General features: G+C 41.2%; 1 protein-coding gene across 2 annotated transcripts in view; it reads left to right on the top strand.

The window, feature by feature from the left end:
• Window positions 1–493: 493 nt before the first annotated feature.
• Window positions 494–25,282, top strand: part of FRMD3 (FERM domain containing 3) — a 135,316-nt gene continuing 110,527 nt past the window's right edge. The window contains exon 1 of one of the 2 annotated variants that reach the window (XM_064402848.1): window positions 494–757. In XM_064402848.1, coding sequence (XP_064258918.1) covers window positions 509–757 — 249 coding nt within the window. In that variant the 5' untranslated portion in view covers window positions 494–508. Of the gene's footprint in view, window positions 758–836; window positions 1,166–25,282 lie in introns of those variants that run through there. The other variant, XM_064402849.1, reaches the window with a different exon arrangement.

Raw genomic sequence — 25,282 nt, 5'->3', positions numbered from 1 at the left:
CAACTAGGTAATAATAAATGAAATGCGTCTTCTGTGTGACTGTCACTGCTTCTTTTATATTTGTAAACTTCCAGTCATGTCACATTTTGCCCAGGCTGTTTTTTATTTCATATTTCAAAGGAAAGTGCTAAGTTTTTAACGCAGTGCTGATCGCTGTTCCAAGGCTGGTTAAGTTTGGTGCTTGCTTTCTGCCAGCAAGGTGTTACACAAATGTGTACACCCTTTTGTGATGGAGAACATAATAGTGAAACCACTGGATGTTTTATTTTCTTTCCCACTTAGACAACAAATGGGGTATGACTGCTGCTCCCTAATGGGTCATTTTTTTTTTTTTTTCCCCCGAGGAAACAAGTTTCCAAGGCTTGCAATCTTACAGTAAGTTGCATTCTGTTTTCTTCTGTTTCATTAGGGTACACTCATCTTTGGTGAGGTTTCTTTATACGACTCCAAATACGTATTCCACAGGCTTCTCCTCCTGCCTCGGGCTGTGTTGGGATACGCCGGAGACATGGGCGGCCAGCCAGCGCCGGGACTCCACTCCCCGCCGGCAGCCTGGGGGTTGTCCCCCGTTTGCAGGGCAGCGGGCATTCCCACGCGAGTACCGGTCCCCCAGGTGGACTCAAACCAGGCGAGGCACGCCCGTGGCGGCGGAGACAAACAATCGCGCTGTCCATTTCCCTGTGGGCGCTGCCGGCCCGACGAAACGGAGCCGCGCAGGGAGCCCGGGACCGGTGGGGCGGAGAAGCGGGAGGAGCAGGTGAGGGCGGAGAAGTGCCCTGGCGGGCCGTGCCGTGCCGTGCCATGCCGGGGGCGGGCGCAGGAGGATGCTGAGGCCGGCCAGCGGAGCGCATCCTGACGCAGCGGCGGCCCGAGCCGCGGCGGGCGGGCGGATGGCGGGCGGCGGCGGAGCGCCGCGGGGCTGAGGGGTGGCGCTGCCGCCGCGCCTCTCCGCGCCGTGTCGCGCCGTGCAGCGCCGTGCCGCGCCGTGCCGTGGTCGGCCGGGCGCCTCTGCAGGCTGGCCCCCTGCGGCTGCCTGCGGGGCGGCAGCGGCGGGCGGGCTGCCGGGATGATCCGGTTCCGGAGCTCCAGCATCAGGTCGCTGAGCGCGGAGATGAAATGCACCGTGCGGCTGCTGGACGACTCCGAAATCTCCTGCCACATCCAGGTGCCGGCGCGGAAAGGGGCGGCGGCGGCGGGGCGGCTCGGGGGGCGGCGGCTCTGGGGGCCGGGTGCGGGCGGCGGCTCGCGGGTCGCAGGGCCCGGGCGGCGGCTCGGCTCGGCTCGGCTCGGCTCGGCTCGGCTCGGCTCGGCTCGGCTCGGCTCGGCTCGGCCGGGCCGGGCTCGGCGCGGCTGCGGCGGGAGCTCCGCTCGCCGCACGCCCCGTTCTCGGCGGGGGCTCCGCGCACCTGCGGCGCGGCAGCCGCGGCCGCTCCGCCGCCTCCCGGTGCTGCGCCACGGCGCTGCACGGCACGGCGTGGAGCCCGCCCGGCCGCTGCCGGAGCCGCGGGATCCGTCGGGCGCCGGCACCCCCGGCACGGCGTTCCCGCGGGCGAGAGCAGCGCTCCGGGCTGCGGCGGCCCGGGCGAGGAGGGAAATCCCGGCGGCGGCTTCCCTGTCCCGCGAGGGGGTAACGGGGCGCCCCGGACGGCACCGCAGGCTGCGGAGCCGATGTGCCGGTGGAGTTCGCTCCCCGACACCGGGAAAGCCCTGCCTTGGAAGCAAGGCCCGCGGCGTGCAGTGTCGGGAACCGCCGTTACCGAGATAGCGGGCTCAGAGTTCAAAATGAAGCTCTGCCCCCTCTGCCTCTTCATCTATAAAAATAACTTGGAGCAGGCTTTTCAGTGATAGTAGTTGCTGTGTGGTTGGGGGAAAAAAAAACAACCAAAACCAAAAAACCAAAAAAAAAAAAAAAAAGAGCCAAAAACCAACTTCTCCATAGTCCCTCTTCCTAATTACTTAGTCGCTCTTTTTATCCCTTCAAGTAATAAGGATAAAGATGCGAACACTGAGGAGTCTGTGCCTTTGTGGTGGAGCAGCAATGTCTGTAAAGCGAGAAGACAGGTGTATTTCAGGTGTTCTAACAGGAACAGTAACTCTGGTTGCTTCCACAGTATGGAAGAGTTACAGATTCTTACAGATTTAACTGCAAGCATTAAAATCAAGTTACCCTCTGAAATTTGCATAATGTTCAAAGAATAACAGAGACGAATTTGGCATCCAGATCAGAAGATGTGAGCAGCCTTTTAGGAAGTTGTTTGTCACTCACATTTCTGTCTCTGACAGAAAGAACTACAGCTTTAAATCAAGTTGGTAATCTTGTACTAAGACCATTATGTCTGAAAAACTCCAAGTGCCATGAAATGCAAGTTCCATTTTTGCTGGGACCAAACGATGTTTTTTGTTAGTGCCAACAGATCTATTTAACTCCAGAATAGAGTAAGATAGTTCCAGTAGAAAAGGACCTAAAACAATTACCTAGTCCAACTGCTCCAGGGCTGACCAGAGCATAAAGCCTGTTACTGAGGGAATTGCCCAAGTGTCTCTTTTTAAGGCACTTGCAGGTTTGAGACATCAATTCCAGGAAGCCTGCTCTAGTGTTTGACCATCTTCTTGGTAAATATGTGTTTCCTGATATCCGGTCTGAACCTCTCCAGGTGCATCTTTGAGCCATTCCTATTCCATGTTTCTGGATGCCAGGAACACACTCCCTCTCCAGGTCTGCTCCCCAGGGAGCTGTACAGAGCAGTGAGGTCACCCCTGAGCCTCCTTCTCTCCAAACCAGACAAACCCAGAGCCCTCAGCCGCTCCTCACAGGATGTGCCTTCCAGCCCTTCCACCAGCTCTGCTGTCCTCCTCTGCTCCGTTCCAGGACCTGCCCACCCTTCTCAGAGTGTGGGGCCCAGCGCTGCACACAGACCCAGGGTGAGGCCGCAGCAGGGCTGAATGCAGCAGGATGATCCCAATCACAGCTGGTGATGCTGTGTCTGATGCACCCCGGGATGGGTTTGCCCTCCTGGCTGCCCGGGCACACACTGCTGGCTCACCCTGAGCTGCTCCGACCAGCACCCCCAGATCCCTTTTGCAGGGCTGCCCTACACACACTCCTCTCCCAGTCCATGGTTGCGTACTAGTTACTCTCCAATGGCATGTAACCTGGAAGTAACAGGAAATTGCTGAAAACATTTTGTACAAGTATCATTCTAGTGCTCACATTAATGAAGAGCATGGTTATAAGATTGAGTAAGAAGCAGCATGGCCTTCAGTCTTTTCTTGAGGTTTAATGCAGGCTTTGCACAACTTATTTGGCACCTTTAAAAATTAGTCTCTTTAAACAATCATAAATTTAAGGTCAGATTCTGAGATGGTGTTATGACAGCTTTTTGGGTTTGAAGTATTCAACAGATTTACATGCTAAGAGTATTCCCTTCAATGCCTACAGGGTAGAAAAAAAAGAGTTACTTTAACACTTTAGGTGTTATATTAGGCAAGCTGAAGCAATGAGCTCAGAACAAGTTGTATGGTATTGCATTGTTGTGGCTTACTCTGCAGGCAGGAGAAAAATCACTGTTGAAAATATTTTAACTAATAGAGTTCTAAGGATAATTCTAAAGATTGAATTCTGTTATAATCTCATTTAGAGCTTGTTTTCCTGAGTCTGCACACTGACAAAAGCATTTAAAATGTGAGAATAGCTCAGATAGTTTCTTTATCCTGCTGTGTACTCATAACTTTTTAGACACTAGAATGAATCCCAAACCACTCAACTTTTTGTCTTTAGTCTCTTTGTCAGACCTGTATTTGAACTTCATAATGTGGACAAAATTTGCTAGGAGCTTTAGCAATAGTAATTTTTTTTTTTTTTAAATGAAAGAAACTACCACTTGCCTGTTAGATCTATATGTGCATTTGATGCATGTTCACTGGGACAAAATAGCCCAGATGATGTGCTGCTGGGTTAACAGTAGAGATGCCAGAGTTGTGCTGGCTGGAACATGTTGGACAGCTGTGTTTTGGTCATTAAGAAGATAAGAAATCCTAATTCTGCAACACAGAGAAATGCCATCAGAGTCTCCTAGGGACACAGGATGCAGTAAGGAATGTGACAACTGAAATTCTTGCTGTGCATTTTCAGGGAAAAGGGAGGGGAGATATGTAGCTAGTCTAGATGGTGAGGTGTGTAGGTATGATTTGATACAGTTTAGCACACCAAGTTTTACCAAACCCTACTTTTTCAAGTATGTCTTTCCAGCAGTCAACTTGTACACATAGATTAGTATCAAGGAACCTGGTACCACTTCTGGACAGAGGCGTATGCTAATTTTCAGATGCACTGTAGATCTTTGGCTCCACAAAATATGCAACCAGAATTATATGCTACTCATCTAAAACACTGGGAGTTTGTTTTAGGAAAAATAACCAGGAGTAGACATACTTAAAAGCTGCATATGCACGTGTGTGTATTTTTTTCCTTCTTCTGTAAATTTCAGTGTCTAGGTAGGAAAAGAAAATATGTGTTTCTTTTTATTATTAAAGTTCTTTCAAAGTAGTGTTTCATCAAGCCACCAAGCTAATAAAGTCTGCTTTTGGAAATTACATTTTTTTAGCAAATAGTTCTAGTGACAGCATATGGTGCAGTGTGGGGAGAATCAGAGAATCTGAAGTGAATCATGCAGTTTTAGACTCCAGCCAACTAGTTATCGAGTTGTTCAGCTGCCATGTAGGTCACCAAGTTGCTCAAGGCTAGGTTTGCAGCTCAGAGGTCAAGACTCAATGCATCGCCCTCCTCATCTGAGAGACTTCGTGACTGCAAAATAGATGAAGTAGTGACAGACACAAGAATGGGCTGGGACCCGAGGGACATCTAACTAAGTCTTATGGGGATGTTTATTTTCCCATGAATTTTGTTAGTGAAGGCTCTCTGTAACCTGTAGTCAGACAGTCTTATAGCAGCAGTAGGGTGAAGCGGCTGCAGCACAGCTGAAATAGAGAGGTTATGAAAAATAGCCTGAAGGGCCAGTGGCCACTGTCTGTTTCCATTTGCAAGAGAAAGAGGTGACCTGCTTGTGCAGGCTGCCTGATAAAGCACAGAACCAAGGTTTGGAGGAGGGCAGTGGGGAAAGTAGGTCTTCAATACTATTGGAAATGAGTCTGGAGCAGCAAGAATATACCTTTTGGAGGTATTACTTCTCTTCTGAACGACATAATGGGTAAAAATTTCCAGTTTTGCTGACTTTGAGCAATGACTTAATGCAGCAATTTAGCCTTTTAGTAACAATGGCCTAGATCAAGTCTTGGTTTAACCCGTGCCACTTGCTCACATGTTAATTCAAGATTTGCTTTACTCCTTGAGATGTTCAGGTCCAGCTGTGTACAACTGGAGATAAGCTGGGCTTGACTGAAGCTTTTTCTCTCATGTGGAGCTTGTTATTGAAAGTTCTATGAACTTTGCTGTCTGTGTGTTTATCTGTAGAAATATTGCATGACTGGGTCTTTTTGTGCCTCAGCACATGTGTAAAATTGTGTTGTAATGGGGCCTTTTTAATGACACAGGTTTTGCTTTGAATGAGCTTTCCTGTACAAAAATCTGTTTTGATATTCCCAAAAATATCATTTGGCTACAATACTGGTTTTTATTTTTTAATTGTATCTAAATAGTTATTTGATTGTTGCTGAAAAGAAAACACTTGAATTTCTATGTGTGTCCAGATTTTGAACAAGGAGAAGATGTTATTTTTAAAAACTGGTTTAGGAGTCAGGGAGAAAATATAGCAGAAAAAAGCTTTGATATACTCATGGTCTGTTCTCAGACCTTTTTTTTGCAGAATTTGAAATGAAGGTGATAAAATCTGAGAAAGCTCACTTCCTTCTGCTGCTGATAGTTCAATAGTGTAGAATGGTCTTGTGCTTTGCTAATCTAATTTTGGGAGCAGCTTCTGTGCAGTTTGAATACTGCTGCCTGTACTTCGGCTAATAATTTATTTTCTTGACTTTTTTCCCCCTAATTTTCTTTTAAATGTGACATACACTGTTCTGTCTAGTTCTTTTTGTAGCACATTGATCGCTGAAAATTGATCACTGAAAAGTTGTCTACTTGATTAATATTATCTCCTTGGTCTATGTCTTACAGGCAAATACTAAATTTAATAGAAATCTGCTAACCAGAGAACACTATTTAAAATTCCCTTCCCTCAATAAAATGTAAAAACCAAAACAACATGCTGAAGCAGGCTGTGAAGTAAAAGAGCAGTGACCACAAGTCTCACTGTGAAGGTATGCTGAATGTCAATGAGTAAAAAAAAAATAAGTGGGAAAGGGAAGGCAGCATAAAAAGGGAAGGCAGAATGAAAATAGTGGAGAGGCCAGAGATGAAAAAAAGGCAGCAAATCATAGCTGCAGAAAGGGAGAGGTTAAGGGATTATGTAGACAGAAGGCAGGAGATTTAGTGAATTTATATTTATCCTGTAAGCGATGTCAGAAGCGTAACCAGCAAGCGCCTTGAGCTGCTGGATTGATACTACAGCAGTTCAAAATAGTAAGATGAGATAAGGAGGCAGATGCAGGTTAGGAAGAATTATTCTCCATGTTCTGTTGACACATTTTAGAAACTGCTCACTAGGGCTTGTATTCCTGACTTCATGCTTGAGCCTCTGATTGTACAGTTACAGAGGGTATTTTTAGTGAGAGTTGTACATGAGAACGCTCCCTAATTAAGCTAAGCCCATGAGTTAAAGCTATCTCTGTTGTAATTGCATGTATTTGATTATAGTTGCTATGTATTGTAATGTATTTATCTTCTGTTTGTTTGTTTTTTGTTTTTGTTTTTACACACTAATAATTCTTAAAGATGTGCTCTTAGCTCCTTCCAAGACTGAAAAGGAAACAGGAATAGAGTGTGGTGCTAGAAGATTACTAGGGTGTTGGTAGTTTTCATTAAAAAATAAGAAATTAATTTTCTTGATGGATTTTGATGTCTTCCTGAAACTTGGTACTTGCTTAACATTAGTTTCCTTGTCTCTGATAAAGAAAAGGTGCATACCTATGTGTAATACTGCCATATTGCTAACAATAAATAAACTCTATTGTTCTCTCTTGCTATTTTTTAAGTGAAAATATGCAAAAAGCTGGTTTATACAGGATTTTATCCAACTAAAATGCAGCTGAACAGCTATACTGTTGGCTGAAGCTTATTAATGATGAATTAGTTTTTTTCCACAATCTCATGCTGTCTGATTAGTGATAAAAATCTAAAAATTCTCTGTCCTAAAGACCATAAACTTGCCTTTAATTTTTAACTGCCTGTTTTCTTTGTGTTATGATTGACATTGCAATTCATATTTTGATTGCTAGTAAATGAAGGCATGTGTGCCTAAAGACTTACCCAGTCCCTGGTTGAAGATGAAGGTGTGTTTCGGTAAAAACAAACAATGTAGGTGATAAGTAACTTAATATATTGGTGGGTTTGCTGCTGAAGCCTAGAGGCAAAAAGTTATTAAAAATACATAAATATCCTTACACCAGGTTGTCTATATGAAAGAAACAAGCTAAAAGGAGAATTGTTGGTTTAAAATGTAAGTATAATCTTTTCACTTTTACCCTCCTTTCATTTTCCTTTCAGCTTTGCATATAATTTTTTACATTCGTTATGGTCGAGCATGTTTGGACACTAGCTGAATAGCAGAGGTGGAGCTGAAGTAATAATAAAAGGGAATTGGAAAATCAATAGCACAATGCAGCTCTGCTTGTATCTGCGAACTGCAAATCATAATTTCGATCCTGTGCGGTAGAAAAGTGACTCCTGTGAGATACAGAATGCTTTGCAGGAACTTCATGCACTTTTTTGTCTTGAAAGAGATTTTTGCACCTCACCACAAGGTTTTCTTGTGCCTTGAGGCACCCTAGCCTATATAAGTATCTTCAGTGCATTGATACAGATTGAATAGACGAGGCAGCCAAGAAGAACTAATATGGCAGAATTAACTGGCCAAAATAATTAATTTGTAAGGAAGTAATGTATTTTCATGGTTTGGTTGTATTTTCCTAGATTGAATTTCCTGTAGAGGTTAGAAATTATTTAATCATGTGTATCAATGCTCCTGAACTCTGAGCTTCAAGAAAAGGGGAGATTAATGCCTTTCCTATGGGAAGGTGAGATAGAGAGTGAATGGTTTTTGCTGGTCCCCTATAACAGATAGTATATTAAAAACTCAAATTCTAAATACTTAGGTTAAAGAATGGGAAAAATGGCAGCTGATTTTTCTCTTCCTCCTCAAAAAAAAAACAGGTGGGTTGGAAGACTGTGATAAAATACTTGTTTTCTGTAGCAGAGGTTCTTGTTCTTCTGGGTATTTTGGCTTATTAAATCAAACATACTGAAATGGCTTTCTTCATCTTCTTGTCGTTCTCTCTCTTTTTGCACTTCCCCTCCATTCCCTAGTGTGGATAGTGTCAACCTGTTGGCAATGTTCATAATGTCCAGATAATCCTTTTCTCCAAGCTGTCAGAATACGACTTTGGCTGTGCCTTTCCCTGCTGCATATCGAATATATCTCCTTATAGTTCTTCCTTTAGCTGAGTTTTCTTGTCTGTTCCTTTATTTTTGATTGCTTAAATACTGCTCATTTTTCTCGCTAGCCTTGTTTTCTCACAGACTCATTCTAGATCTTGCAAGTCACATTTTTGTTCTTTCTTTTCACTGTGTTTTTAATTCCTTGTCTGATAGTGAAAACACAGTTTTAATAATTCAGCAAATAAATTAATATTAAGTCTTCTTTCTGGCATGAAATAATAATTATTATTATAGTAATGATTATGATAATGATAACAACAACAATAATATCACACTTTTCAAGCAAGATCACACTTTTCTTGCTTCACTTCTCCACTCTCAGTTAATGTTATCTTTTTCAGCTACAGGCATTAAATTCCTAAAGGTGTTTCTATTTTCCTCTTTTCAGGGTCTAACATGTTTTTGGTAGAGGTGTGTTGATAATCTCTGCTCTTGCCATTTCAGTGTGCTTACAATTTCAAGACAGATGTTGTTCTATGACAGTTGTAAGCCAAGTGTGAACAGTAATCATCATATTTGTGCTGGCTGCTTATGGGAATTACTGAAGAATACACACTGATGATCTAGTACTCTTATATTTAGAGGAAAGGTTTCCCCTCTGGAAACTTGATAGGAAATATATCATACCAATCCATATATGGTTAGAAAACATGTAAAATTTCTCAAGGCTGTTCACAGTCAGAAATGAGAAGGTAAAGGGCAGTATACCTTAGGTTCTTTTTCAGTAGAAGTATTAACAAATGGAAACAACTCCTGCAATAGTTGGAAATCCAGTGATTCAAAATAATTGAAGTAAGATACGTAAGCATAAAGTGGCTGCAAAATCATTGCTCTTTAAATGCTCCCTTTGGAAAATATGTTAAATGAGTTAACACCTTCATTAAAAATACTGTTATTTTACTTGAACCCCAGGAAGAAGTAAATGATTTTTCTTGAAGAAGAATTTTGCTGCTTTCAAATACTTTATCTCAGAATGCTATTTTCCCCATAGCAACTCCATTTGGATTAGAACTGTACTTTAAAAAACACAAACCAAGATGATTTCCATCTGACCAATTTTTTCTCGATGTTATAATATTTAAATTTGCTCTAAAAGGGCAGTGTTGCAAAGATAACTTTGGAACTTCTGACAACACCATGTAAAACCTTTTTCATGGCGTCAGTCTGTATAACCACTTTTCACAGCTTTTCACGTAACAGAAACTAAAAAGAAATGCTATTACAAAATGAAAATGAGCACACAATACCCTCATGCTCCAAACTCAGTGTCAGAAGAATTTATAACAGGACATAATAATTTATTAAATATCAATAAGGTGAAATTGACAGGATGTTGATGCATGATGTTCAGATTGCAATAGTATGTATTTCTTTTGTTTCCAGGTCCAGAGAACTAGTCAAACACTTTTGTTGCCAAAACAGAGTGTCTATATGTGAACTGCCTTTTGGGAATGGTTTCTAGACTCTCCTATCTACCAGTCATTACCTGGGAACTAGACAGCAAGAATGCTAATTAGGAGAAACTGTAGTGTTGTGTCCTAGCAGTTTGCCTGGCATGAGTGGTGGATTTCAACACACCAAAATGCTTGGAGGGTTTTACTAGTCTTAGTATAGATGCAATCTCAATTTTTAAAAAGGAAGAAGCAGAAAGAAAAAATGAGATTTTTTAATGACTGAAGATGTATTTTATAGTTTGATACTAAAATATGTGAAATTGTAGCCATGTTCATGGCACTTTCATTTTAAGTGGAAAATCTGAAGAATTGTGAAGGGGATCTTCAATAGTTTTTGGTTGCTAAACCAGGAGTTGCACTGGTTTTAGTATGTGCTCACAAACATCTGCATTTAGAATATGTGGCTGTAATCTTGGATTTGTACCTGTAATCTATTCTGTGATAACAGTCTTGATTTTTCTGGGGAGTGTGTGTGTGTGTGTGTGTGTGTGTGTGTGTGTGTGCTACTTCACTGGAGTACTCATAGCAACAGTTTCTAATAAGTACTCTGCACAACTTGAATTAATGGTGTTCTGTTTTCATTTTTATGGACACAAACTCCAAGTCCTATAGAGGAGTGATAAATGAGATGTGGCTGTTTCTGTATTTGAAGAGAACTTGCAAAAATGCAGATGAGAGTGGAGTGGAGTGCTATGCATCCCACAGAAATGCTACAGAACATACTTCTAATCCTATTTATTTAGGCTTTTCAGAACAAAGGCCAGCAGATCTTTCACATTCACCTTATTAATTTAAAATTGAGAAACAAAGATAAATACTGCACAGTCAGAGGATGATAGCTGCTTTTGCGTTAGATGGGACAGTTAGCTGGGGTATGAGTTGAACTCTGAAGCTGTGCTGTGCTAGCCTGAACTTTAATGACTTCAAGAATTTATCGTGAAGCATTCGATGTGCCAGTCAGTGGAGTGCACCACATGCATTGACCCTGCTTGCTCCTGCTCTCTGTGAGTTTTCTTTAGCTCCATCCTTGGAAAAGGAAGGGAACAGCAGAGGCTTTTACAGACGGTGCTCTGAGTGATTCAGTGTGCAGATTCAGCCATTCAGATAAAATCACTCCAGCATCTGGAAGTGCCCCTGCCAGTTGCTAGGTGCATATCCAGGGAGGTTTTCTGTTTTGACTGGAGAATCCATTCACATTTCCAGGATTTCTGGAGTTTTTTCATATGGTCTCTCAATTTGTACTTAACAGCCACAAGAACAGAGACGAGTTGAGCAGTTGTCACTCCCCAGCCAAACCATGTGCTGGTTCGTGGGATTAAAGCAAGAAGAGTGGCACATCAAAATGGAAAATTACCAATCCACACAGTTTCAGGACAGTGTGTTCAGGACAGTTCTGTGTGTGCATTTTTTGTGTGTGCATTATACACACCAAAGAGGTAGCAATTTTCTTCCTCTTACCTTCTTGAGGATCAGAGGCTTGTATCTTGCCCAGATGAATTTATGGTGTAATTTCAGTGAAAACATGATGGGGGAATGCTGCATTCATATCGTGATGATGAGACCTCACAAAGTAATTCATGCAGCTGGCCTGAGTTTTAACTTAAGTGTGGAAAAATGCTGCTGTAGAAGAGAAATTCTGGTAACGGGATGCTGATATATGTGGGCATGTGGAAAATCATGCTGCCAAAGGCCAGTGTCCACAGAGGAGACAGAGACAGAAATCAACTTTATTTGAATAAATGGACAGACTCCTCTGTCTCCTTTGTGCTCATGGGGAAAAGAACAAGACTTCAGTTGTGTAGAGATTTCGGTTGTTATGTGGTAAAATGCAAAGATAGCAGTATTGGTTGCATCTTACCAACATCTGCACCTGTACTTTTGTTTCATCCTGTTATGTAAGAAATTCTTTCCAGTGAAAGAACACATAGATTTTAAATCTACAATCACAGCCACTGAGGTAATTTTTACTAATCTAATATGTTCCCCTCCTTGTTTTATATTCACATTTGCTTTTAGGTGTCAAGGGATGAGTTCTGTTTCAGCTAGGTTTGTGTAAATAACTTGGTCTCTCCTGATTCTGTTAGAGGCTCATTCACCTTGTGAGTGTAGGAAGAACTACAAGAGGTTGTGTTGGACTGGGGAGGAAGGGGAAGTAGGAATTACAGTTCTTCTCTATGTCCACAGTGATTTTCATTGTTACTCCTGCCTTACAGCAACTCCCAGCTTACTGCATTCTCTGTAATGGGTAAAGATATAAAATCTTTATCAAATAAAGATATCAAATATCTGTGCATAGACACAGACCCTCTTTCTGAGCCTAGGATCTGACTTGACAGTCACACCTCTTTTTCATTATCTGTTTCTTCAGTCCACCAGACTGTTTTCAGTCCTTTTCACATATTCTCTTTGTGGCACTTCCAGGCTATGATTTCTACTTTTTGTTTGGAAGGGGGCGCATTGTACTGTCTTGGAAACAGAAACCTAGATTGGTTGATAAACAATTCCACAGTTTGCTAATTCCTGTAATTATTTCACAGGGACTATTTAAAGAATTGTTTAGGTTCTGTAAATAATTTTTTTACTTGCATCCCATTGGCTTTTTTCACCCCAAAGTACTTTTTCAGATCATTGTTTTGAAGAAAATTATCTGGAGTTAGTCTTTGAACAGGGATGGCTAGAAATTCTATGCTCTATTTTGGACAGAGATTGTTCTGGGTTTGTTTGGGGGTGTTCTTGGGTTTTTTTTTTTGGTTTGTTTGTTTGGGTTTTTTGTTTTTTTTTTTTTTTTTTTTTTTGGTTGGTTGTTTTTTTGTTTTGTTGTTTTCTTGTTGTTGTTTGGGTAAAATTTTGGAATTTAGTTGCTCTGTGAATTCTCTTGACTTGCTTGTTATATTTTGTTGCTCTTGTAACATACTCTCTGCATAGGGTAATATGTGTATCTGTGTGTTTGTGCACATCTTATAAATTTTCTATAATAGTCTGTACAGTTGTAAGGCTTTTATAATATCCTAACTCTCTCTAAGGGTTTTTTTTGCAGTTCTTTTATATTAATCAGGTTTTGCAATAACTATGTTTTCCTTAAAAACTTCAATTTTTATACCTTCTTGTTCATTAACTAAACTATTCTTACAAGTTTAATTTGTTTTAATTGATTTTAAAATCAAAAAACTCTTATTTTTCATGGTCTGCTTGGCTGATCCCTCTCAACCCAAATCACATTTTTAAATATCTTTTCCAAAGCTTTAATGGTATTTATGCATTTTTAAATTGAGACCTTACTATTAAAAACACACAGTATTTATAGTACAGATTTTTGCCCATTCTTTTTATTTGCACTGTCATGTGAAATCCTGAATGATACCAGGTTCGTTCAGAAATAGTGGAAACGTTTCTAGGTCTTGCAGGTGCTTCCACAAAGCATGAGGAAACAAATAATTTTTGATAACTAAACCTCCCATTCTTCCTGCAATAAGTCAGCAATGCTAATATATTATTTTTTATGAATATTCACATATTTTAATGTTTATTTTGTGTGTGTGTACATGTGTTTGTGGGAATCCGTAAAATCAGAGGGTTTTGGGAAAGCTGTGAAAGGCAAGCCTCAGAGACAGCAGAACTGTGATTAGAGCTAAGCAGTGGCCATAAAATAAGTTAGCAGAAAAATTATGTAAAAAGTAGAAAAGTAAGGATAAATGGAACAATGGTCTGTGTATTAACACTTGTCTAGAATAACTCCCTAATCTGCAAAAAAGTATATCTAGCAAGATATTAGGAAGTTCTAAGCTTAATAATGGAGCTCTGTGCATTGTGTTTTAAGGCTTACAAAAAAGTATTGTATTAAAAATAAGCAAGCATTGTTTTAACCGAAGGTACGTGTGGATAAAACTACTGCCAGTAAGCTTTTGTTTTGTGTGATTGGTCAAAAAACTTATAAAGTAAGTTGTAACATTAAGTTCTTGGTCTGCTGCCTGGGATGTGAGCTGCTGGCCTCTTCCCATTGTCATAACCATGAAATGAGACTGATGCTGGAAAATAAAATGGCTCAAGGCACGTTCCTAGCAGTCCCGTCCTGTTCGTGATTTGTACATAGCCTCTGGCCGGCGATAGTGTTCACTCTAGAATTTATTTACACGCTATGTCCAGGAAATGGTACATAGTTTTCTTTCATGAGTCATAAGTCGTTCAGTGGATACCTCTGTTCTGAACAAATAGACACAAACTGAATATCCTGAAAAGGTCCAACATCTGCTGTTTCACTGTTCTATTTTTACTCTGTGAATGCTCTTGTTTCTTTGTGGTCAGAACTACCATTGTAATCCAACATGTGTAAGAAAGTTGTATTTTCCTTTTAGGTTTTCCATAAATGGTCTGCATTCTGATGATGGAAGAACTTGCATTTGATGTCTTATCATTAGCCTGCTTTTAAAAGCTTTATCTTTTATTGTTTGTAAAACTACAGGGAAGATGCAGATGTAGTCTTAGCTGCCTTTGCCTTCTTTCTTCTTTTCCCCACCCTTTGCAGGAGGAGCTTTGGGTAATTTTGAGAGGCACTGATTTATAAAAATTATTTTGATGTCCTTCTTCTGCTTAGCCAAGCTGTACTTTGGTGGTATCTAAGAACAATTAAAATTCTACCAGGTGTTGACAGATGTGGCCTGTATTATTCTTGATTCCCAAGAAGGTTATTGGTTTTGCTGGTGATTTCTCGCTCCTCTCCAGCCTCAGAGACAGCTCTGTGGTTCCCCTGCTGCCTGTGTCAGTATCACAAATATAATTTTTGTTAACCTCTTTCCTTTGAAGCAAAGCTCTATGTTTTCACACTTGATCACAAAGGTAATCTGTTGAGAAAAGAACTTCTTTGTTCTGTTCACTGCGTCAAAGTGGGTTTTAATCTGCTCTCCTAGTTTCTGTTTTTTTAAAGAACAAGCAGGTAGGCACAGTGACATGTAAATTCGTCCTGAAATTCCCGATTCACTGACTTTGCAGTATTCAAAGAAGACAAGAAGAGCTGTGATTGAGATGAACATGCAGAGCTGGTTTGTGCCCTACATAATGTTTGGCACTTCTCTGAGAGATGCAGAAGAAATTGCATTTTCTAACCTCCCTCTGCCTTCTCCGTCTCCAGAGGATTTCCTGCTTACGCAGTAACCAAAACGTTTGCTGGAGGAGGATTCTGAGTGTTTTATCCTGCAGACTGGATGGTACTGAAAGATTATGAATCCATGGGGAAGCCAGTTTAACAAATTCTGGTTTTCTACTGTGTCTGTACAAATTTGATATTGGTTTGTAATTAAAGTTGAATCTGCTTCTACAGGATATTGTTTTTCTAGCTTCGAATGGGGAAGATTTGCCCATGCATTCCTGAAATAGATTAGCTAAATATATGCTTAAGAAAGAAGGGAAACAAAAAGGAAAGTACTGTCCTCCCAAAGGTTCAGTGGGATTCTTGTAACAGTGTTTCTTTGCAGAAATACTATGAGTTGAGTTGTCTTGCTGAGAGAAGGGTTTCTGCTTTATGAACAAGATAATTGTGTATTTCTGTTCAAAGTAAACATCATTTTGACACAATTCATGAATTCATTTTATGCACACACTGGAATAAACAAAACAATGCCTTCTCAAACACAGTCTGTGGTTAATGTTGTGCCTGCTTTTGCACATCTTTCAGCTACATCAGAGATCAAAATGAACTCCAGCACTTGAGGGCATGTGGGGAGGATTTTAGACACTCTGGAGGAAAGTGTGTCTGTAAAACCTTAATGATTGCTCCTTCATCTACACAGATTTGCTTTAACTGGTGCCAGATCCGCTGTAATATTGATGACATCCTTCACCTTATTAGTGGCCCAAATGTAAAAAAGCATATGCTAGTAGTCAAATTTTGTTCATTGTACAGGGAGACCAGAAATGTTGGAGGCTACAAAAGAGATGTGGGCTACAGCTACAGATTTGGCATGGAACATGCTTTCTGTTAAGTAAATGAAAAATGTTCTCAACTCTGACTTTTGTGCACTGGGAATATCCCCTGGCTTAGCTGGGGTGAGAATTTGATTAAGCAAATTCTGGAAGAGTTCTCTGACAGTGAGGCAATTAGTAAAATTGCAAGATGTAATGGTAAAGTTGTATGTTGTGTGACTGCCTTTATCCCTGAAAGAGTGTGAGAGTGTATGGAGTACAAAACCCTGTTGCTTTCCATCTGCCTTGGTCTTGGTCTGGGGATTTGATGAAACGTTTGGCATTTAGGACACAGCAGTAGTAGTGGTGAAAAATTAGACATGAGCAATAGGAATGTTTAGCCAGCCTGGGTAGTATTGGAGTTCAGTTTTATGGGCTTACAATATGAGATTGCAGAATGCCTGATGTGGAGCTGCATTTACCCAGGGTCATTGCCAGGGCTGTGCCTGGGAAATGGGCTGACTGAGGTGGCCCAGTCCATCAGGGAAATAAAGGATGCTTCCCATGAATTTTGTGGTTTTAGTGGGACTATTCATCCCCTAAAATCTAGGTGTAGATTTTAAGGATTAAAGGAGGTTTTAAAGATAGAACCTGCTGTTGGAAGAAGCTGTAATGGCTGTTTAATTTGGAGCACTTTCTCACTTCTGCAAGAATGACTGCAAAATTCAAAAATCTGAGATAGAATGCTCTCCCCTCTATACATGTGGATACATTCATGTGGGAATATGCTCTCTGAGATTTGTATTTCAAAAGAAACATTTAGTTCCTCAGGTGACTGTGTGGGATAGAGTGTTTTGCACTGTACTAGAACTTCTGCAGAGCTCATGAATGAGAATGTGCTTTGCTATGAGTAGTGTGGAAAAATGAGTTACCATTCTCATTCATGGTCTGCCTTCTGAGCCTCTCCCATTTTGCAGAGAGAGGGGATGAATCTTGCACTGATCACAGCATATCTGTAGTATCCCAGGTTTGCAAGGTCACTGTGTCCCCCTGAAGTTCTCAGGAGTGAAGCAGACATGCAGGCTGTTTCTACACTGTCACTGCTCCACAGTTGGTGGGGTTTAATAGAAAAATTTGCTTTTGTTCTGTGCAGGGTAGATATTTGTCCCCAAGGAATGTTAAGCATTAAGCTTTCTTGTACCTTTGCCATTCTCACAAGCTGTGACCTTGTGTACAGCAGTGCTACTGCCAGACCTCAAGCACACCAGATCATCTGAAGCACTCTACTTTTGATATTGTTTACAAGACAAACATTTGGGAATACGAATAGAGAGCACAGCACAGGTAGCATTCAGAATTTCCAGAAATCATACCATATGCCTCTCAGGGGCTTATAATTTGGTGAAAGCAGAATCATGTTCTTTTGGAGCCCATAGTTCCTCAGTGCCAGAATTGTCACAGATTATCAGTCTACCCTTTTCTTCTGTTTTGCAAAAGGGGCTGATAATAATTTTCCTCCATGCTAGTAATTTGTGTTCTCTAAGATGTTACAATTTTATTTTTGCAGGATTTGCCATTTTTAAACTAAAAATGTTTGCCATTTTTAAACTAAAAATGTTGTGAAAGTTTGAGCAACTTTCATTAAGAATATCTGATTTTCATTTCTGTCATTTAAAAAAGCCACATCAGACAACTAACACTCAGAGGCTTCAGTTGTCTCTGTATATGTAATGAATGCAAGCAGCTGAGGGCCAACATGCAAGTGACAGCGTGAAACAGAATGAAACATGTGGAGTGCATTTCCATGGGCAGTGACAGCAGTGTTTACGTTATCACGTTATCACAATAGTGCCACAGAGCCTAAGGCAGGGATAAGGACCCCATTTTGCTATGCAAACACAAAGTAGGATGCACTTCCTTGTCATGTCTAAGGACACAGAGTGGAATAGTATATTATATATATCAATAAAACAGTTTGCTGCCATTTAGATGAGAAGTTGTACTTGAATCTGTATGTGATCTCGGTTCATGACAAATGGGAGGGAAAATGTAGCAGCCTGTATGTATGTATTAGCATGTATTTTTCCAATACATGTTAATAAGTTCAATTGGACAGTGTTCACAAAGTCAGGCAATAATTATTGAATCATCAAATGCAACTGAGTTATTTTCTGAGCCATGGTTCTGAGCCCAAGTCCTTAAATTGAGATTGTTACCTAGATGGGCACCAGTAGGTGAAGAAATTACATAGGACACTATGGTGTGGTGGTCTTTGCATATTGCCATCTTTGCCAAGAAAAGAGGGGATTGGAACATTGTAATGAAATGTGTTTTGCATTCAGGTTTTTTTTTTTTTCTGCAAAAGGTCTGACCTGGAAGAAAATGCAGCTCCTTGTTTTGGAGGTTTAAAAAATTTACTGTGCGAGCTAAGAAGAGTAGGTAATTGTTATCCTCTCTCACTCATGAGGAAGGAGACAAGGAGGTTTAAAATGAGAGGGTCATGATGGGCCCCTGATAAGCTGAGCTACAACAGAGAACAGGTGGGTGAAGGTTATCTGTAGATAATCATGTCTGTGGCCCTCCACAGAACTGGCTCCAGGACCTCCATGTCCCTCTTGTCCTGAGGAGCCCAGAACTGGACACAGCACTCCAGATGTGCCTCACCAGGGCTGAGTAGAAGGACAGGATCACCCCCCCTCACCCTGCTGGCACTGCTTTTCCCAATGCACCCCAGGACACCATTGGCCTTCTTGGCCACCAGGACATACTGCTGGCTCATGGACAGCTTGTTGTCCCCTAGGAACCCCAGATCCTTCTCAGAGCTGCTTTCTAGCTGGTGTCTGAAGTTATTCTTCCCCAGTACAGGACTCTGCATTTGTTCTTATCAAATTTCAGACAGTTCTTCTCTGCCCATCTCTCCGTGCTGTCAAGGCTGCACTCTGGGGTTTTGGGCACTGCTCCCAGCTTTGTGCTGTCAGTGACCTGCTGAGGAGGCATCTGTGTCCAAATCATTGGGCTCAGTATTGAGCCTTGGGGACACCAATTGTGACAGGCCTCATCAAGATGGTATTCCTGACTGTCTTTTATGGCACCATGGTACCTAGAGCCTTGCTGAAGTTCAGGTAGACAATATCCACCACTCTCCCCTCATCCATTCAACCAAGTCCCATTATAGAAGGTAATCAGTTTGGTTAAGCACGACTTCCTTTTGGTGAATCCATGCTCAGTACTCCTTATCACCTTCTTGTCTTTCACATGCCCATGGATGGTATCCGTGAGTCATACCATCACCTTTCCAGGGACTGAGATGAAGCTGATGGTCCAGTGGTTCCCTGGATCCCCCTTTTTGCCCATTTTGAAGACCACAGTGATGTTTGCTTTCGTCCAGCCCTCAGGCACCTCTCCTGATCACCACGATTGTTCAAAGGTGGTTGTGAATAGCCCAGATACAGTGTCTGCCAGCTCCCTCAGGCATTTGTGGGACTCTATCACTCCCGTCAGGGCCCATGGACTTGTGGATATCAGGTTTACCTGAGCAATCTCTAAGCCAATCTTTCTCAACCAAGAGAAAGTCTTTCTTCCTCCAGACCTTGTTCCTGGGTCAGGGATTCCTGAGGGCTGGTCTTGTCAGTGAAGACTGAAGCCAGGGTGGTGTTCTCTCAGTTCCCTCTGCAGCCTCTGTTGCAATGGTTCCTGTTCCACACAGAAATAGGTTCACAGTTTCCTTTTTGTTCTTGATGTATTGGAAAAACCCCTTCTTGTTATCCTGGATATTCTTGGCCAAATTAATTCCAAAGGGGCCTTGACCTTCCTTGTTGCATTTTTACATACTCTGACAACATCACAGTAATTGGTCCAGGTGATCTGTCCGTCTTCACCTCCTTTATATCTCCTGCCTATGTTTGAGTTTTGATAGGAATTCCTTGCTCATCGTGCACTGGTCTTGAGCCTAGATGAAGTGATTGTTGAATACTCTAGGATCCTGCTCCCTGAAGAGCATGTTCACATGAACTTCTTCAAAGAAAGTCCCTGAAGAGACTGAAGTTAGCTCTCCTGAAGCCCAGGGCTGTTTCCTCCTCAAGAAATACAGAATTCCATGATCTTATCGTCACTGTAGTGAAGGTTGCCACAGCCTTCACATCTGCAACCAGACCTTCCTTATTATAGAGTTTAAGGTCCACCAGCCCAGCTTTTCTGGTTGGCCCTTCCATCACTGGTAGCAGAAAGTTGTCATCAATGGTTTCCAGCTACCACCTGGATTGTTTGTGCTTTGCTGTGCTGTTCCTACAACAGACATTAGAGTCCCCCATGAGAACCAGAGACTTTGATTACATAAAGGAATATGCTGAAGCAGGAGACCATGTGAAAAATCTTTGCATGATTCTTTTGAAAGATACCAGTGGAGCAGAATGGCCTTTGGCAGGCTAGAGGATATGTTAATATAGTCACATAATAACAATAATGAAATAATATCTTCATTTATTATACTTTAGTGTGCTCAGGAGTTAGGATGAATAATGATTATTTGTAGTAAGAATATGATTTTAGGAAACAAAGTAGATGTGTGTTATGGGAGCATGAGCTTTGTCATAGTTCAAAATTAACTGAACAAGTAAGAGGTTTTTAAAAGTGTTCCTTGACAGGCCAAGGATATATGGGCTGTGAAACTGGCTGTGTATTAGGTGTGCTTACAAGAAGGGAATAAATCTCTGGATGCTTAGCAGTGGAATGCCATTTGCAATTAATAAATGATATTTTAATAATTTTCTTTGAATTTGGCATGGAAAATTCTGACTGATTGCTACTGCCCTGCTGTGCGCTGGATGACATCATCTAGATTTATATTTTCTGTGTTTCGGGGTTGTCTCTAATATTATCTACAGGTTTGAAAGGTGAATTTCAAATCTATTGAGCATTTCAATTACTAAAAAATTGCTATACTTTTATACAGCAAATCATATGCACTCTGACCTTGAGAAAGGTATGATTTACAGTTCTTAAAAAGAATTACACTGTTTGATATTAAAAAATGGCTGGCATCTCTAATGTGAAAATTTTAGTGTGAAAAATTCAGAGGTTTAGCAAAGTGTTAGGGAACATTGTATAAGGTGTAAGTGCAGGTGAGCTGCTTATTGACTTCCAATGAAGTCTGCTGTTCTGGAGAAAAAAGTTGAGATATTAGGGAAAATTAACCTCCATTTAGGAAAAAAACCCAAAAAAACAACAAGTGTTTCTGTTGATGTGTATAAGGTGTTTGACTAGCTTAAGTTGAATTAGACTAGATTAGTTTACTAAACTAGAGTAGTTAAAATTAGACTAGATAACAGGCTTTCAGCATGAGACAATCAGCTTATATGTTAGTGCTGAAAGACAGCGATACAAGGAATGTCTGCTGGAAAACTGCAAACTTAAATAGCTTAATATTTTTAAATGAACATTTCACAGTTATCTTGAAAGGATTGTTTAGCGTGATTTAAGATTGTGGGGTGAAGAATGCCAACTCACTATGTCAGTTTTCTATTCCTGAACAAATATGTGAAGGAAAACCATTTTTATGCTTATTTCATTATTCATTAACTACTCAGAGGTATTATGTCTAAGGTTCAATGTGGTACACCTGATTGATGAAAGTGGTTTTCTTGTTTTGCAGCAGATTTCTCCTTAATTTCATTGGCTAATCAGAAGGGAATTTAGGTGCACATAGTGCTCTACTTACTGCTGATACCAGAGATATAGAAGAGGAATATTCTCAATTTTAATGTACTTAAATTTTCTTTTCATCCTTTATGAGTAAACTCTATGACAGATTGCATGTTCATTAAGTACAAAAATTTGAGTTGAGCCAATGTCTTTGAATATGAAGGCACATGAACTTAGGTACCTTAAAATGCATTGATGCCAGCATGTAACTAATTGGATGGATCCATGCTTGTCCAACTCCAAGCTCAGTGGATTTGGAGGGAAGTTAGAAGTTATTTGTAGTGCTTTACAGCTAATCTATGTTACTGTGGGAATAGGCTTATGATTTGCATCAGCTTTAGACATAACCATACCATGAATAATACACAGAGCTTGCATAATTTTTTAAATTTTAGATTAAGGTGTGTACAACTTGTGTTTGTTTAACCAGTTAGCAACATCCCCTTGAAGCAGATCTTCTATGCAAATCATCATAGGAAAGGATGCAGGAAATAGATCAGTCTTCAGGTGCAAATGTTGTGGTTTGGCCAGGAAGTGAGTTTCTGGAAAAGTTGTGGTCAAACCAATCAGTGGCCAGATTTGAAATTGGCACCTGTGGTGGCCACTGGGGATTAGGGATATGCCTCTGAGAACACACAGGGGTTAAAAGCAGAAGATTCCCAGAGAACTTCCTCTTTTGGATCTGGCGGTGAGTGGAGTCTGAACCTCTCCCCTGCTCAGCTGCGTCTGGGTGGGGGAGGGGGAGGCCATGTGGCCTGTGGGGAGGAGGCCAGAGCCCCGAAAGGTGCAGGGGTGGAGGAGACCGTGCAGGGGTGGAGGAGACCTGGGATGTTTGGGCAGCCCCCCCGGAGAGAGTGATAGAGACTGTGCTGGCAGCACGGCCGGCCAGAAGCGGGGGATGCGGAGAGAGAAGGTGCCCGGCAGCCGTGGGAGTCCTGGGCAGGCAGAAGTGAAGATTTTAACCCCTTGGTAGAAGAATGGAAACCTTACAAATACTGATCCTCCTGAATCAGAATGAGGAGAGAGAGATGAGGCATGACAAAATGGGCAAGCGTGAGGAAAGCTGGAAGAGGTGAGAAGAATCCTAGGTGGGAAGAGATGATGGAGTGGCCTTGGGCTGGACTCTTTCTTGTATGGCCATGGACACACCCATGTTTTTCCCTGTGACCCAGAGACTGTATTTAGGGGGAGGCAATGCCTTGGAGTCAACAGTGAAGCAGCAGAGTGAACAGAGGTGGGTGAGGAGGGTGTGAGATGCCCTCTGTCTTTAGTGAAGAGGAAGATCTCTGTTCATGAGGCCCCTCGGCCCCAGGGGGTGAAATCTGGGGGGGACTGGTGTCCCGAAGCTGAGAGACTGCTGCTTTTGGAACTGGGTGGAGCATCCTTAAACGGGGAGCCCTAAAAGCAGTCCTGGCCCATGTGCAGTGGTGAGAGCACTGGACATGGGGGGAAGAAGTCACGAGGGCCGATGTTCTCTGGGCGGTGCCATGAGTGACACAGAAACACAAGAGGTTTCAATTGTGTTTCCAGGGGAGGCCTATGGTGCAAGGGGGGACTCCTCTCTCCCTGATGGATTTTTAGGGTTGATTAATTGAGGGGTGATGATGGACTGAAAGTTGATTATGTGAGAGATGGTGACGGGGTGGAAATCTATGGTGTTATTTCATTCTGTGGAGAAATGGAGGGGGGAGGAGGAATGTATTTGGAGGGTTTTCATTATTAGCTCTGTGTGTTCTTTTTAGATATTGTAATTAATAAAGTGTTGTGTTTTTTCCTCCATCCCCAAGTGGGAGCCTGCTTTGTTCTGTTTCCGGGTCACATCTCACAGTAACCATTTTGGAAATATACCTTTCATGGGGGCCCTGGCATTGTGCCAGGATCAAACCATGACAGCAAATCACTTCAAAAGCTCAGGGTGAGAAACAGAAATTTATATCTAGCAGTTCTAGTATGGAGAAATGGTAAGCTCCTTTCTGAAAAACTACTCCAATGTGCATTAAGGTGAGTGAAACCACCTGAGTGGTTCCAATGCAGTCAGTGAAAGCAACATGGTGGAGGAGATGTTGAAGGTACATGGACTACACACGAGTCACCTTTATTTCCTGAATTATGCTTGGACTCTGGGCTCTGCACATGAACAGCACATAAGAGCAGTTGCTCTGAAATACATGTGCATTCTTACTGTTTTGTTAGATTACACTGAAGAGGGTCATTTTCTCAGAGGCATGACTTCATTTTGGTGGTGGTCTTCATTTTTTAAAACATACTGCAAGTGGTTTCTCAGCTTGCTGTGTTGAAGTTAACAGAGGTTTGGAATATTGTATCTAGTTCTGTGGGTACAGGCCTACTGCCAGTCTTAGACTTCCAGCAAGAACAATAGCTTGATTAAATGTTACACCTAGCATCTTCAGTAATGTTTGTTCAGGAAACTGAGGATTCACTACCTAAATCACATGAGCATCACATGAGCTTTGAAAGTTAATTTTATACAAGAATCCTGAACTGCTGTCAGGCCAAATAAGCAATTTGTGCAAGGCTATGTAGTTCTCACAAAGATAGTCTTTTCAAGCACTCAGAATGCTGAGGTTATTTGTTTTATGTACTAAAATAAAACTGATTTTATGCTGGATGCAAACAGGTAATAAGCTGGAGTTTCCTGTGATGATATTAGTCCAGTCTGTGATTCTGAGTTGTAATCCAGGAAAAAGGGGAAGTTACAAACCATCCTATTGTCATGACAGAGTGTTATCAATAGTTGTTATAGATGTTTTGCTTCATTTTTCCTGCACAATATTAAGGATTAAATAATTAAATATCTAGTGGAATATGAAATTTGAATTGTTTAATAGCACCAAATAAAAAAAAAATACAACCCTTTCCAACATGCAAACCTTAGAAAAGCTGTCTACTTCTTAATAATATTCTTATATACAATAGTTGCAGCAATAGCTTTTCCTTGAACAGTTATACAGATTGTTCACCTCAATGTCTTGTACAAATTTCAGAAACTGATAAGAACTGAAGAAATGATAAGAAAAATATATAAGCGCAGGAACATACATGAAAGTAGTACTATAGACAATCCACACTTCCAACTCACTTCCAAGCCATAGTTTAATTTTAATTAGTAGGCATTTATTTTGTCTACTTTTTAGTTGAATTCTAGTGCCCATCCTGTTAAAACAGAACACAAATGGAAATTATGTCTAGCTTTAGGAAGTCTTCCAAATGGAAATGGAAGTATTGAACCCAGGCTTGGTAATATTTAATTACTTAAATAATTAGGTATGTATATTTAATATGATGACATGGTTAAATTGGATAACATTTTTGAAAATTAGCAACTACAGACAACTAATCTAAAGGAAAAAAGTGCAACTATTATAATGGATAATTTTATTTTGTGTGTTAGCAGTTTCCTGGTTGCTGTATTAAATCAAGTGCACTTGTACAATAGTTTTCAATGTGTGTAATGGCTGAAGTGCCAATTTGGCTTCAGGTTTTACCAACAAAAATTAGCAAGCAAAAATCCTGACTAGTTTGGAACTGAAGATTATTCCTTGCTGCTTTAAATTGTGCCTGATGAGGGATTTTTGTAAACATTTCCACCTTTGCAGTTCATCTTGTGGTCTAAGTTCTACCTTCAAATGCAAATGTCTGTGATTGC

The sequence above is a fragment of the Passer domesticus genome, chromosome Z (genome assembly GCF_036417665.1).
Source record: "Passer domesticus isolate bPasDom1 chromosome Z, bPasDom1.hap1, whole genome shotgun sequence".
In the NCBI taxonomy this organism is placed as follows: domain Eukaryota; kingdom Metazoa; phylum Chordata; class Aves; order Passeriformes; family Passeridae; genus Passer; species Passer domesticus.
This window is presented reverse-complemented; position numbering and strand designations above follow the sequence as displayed.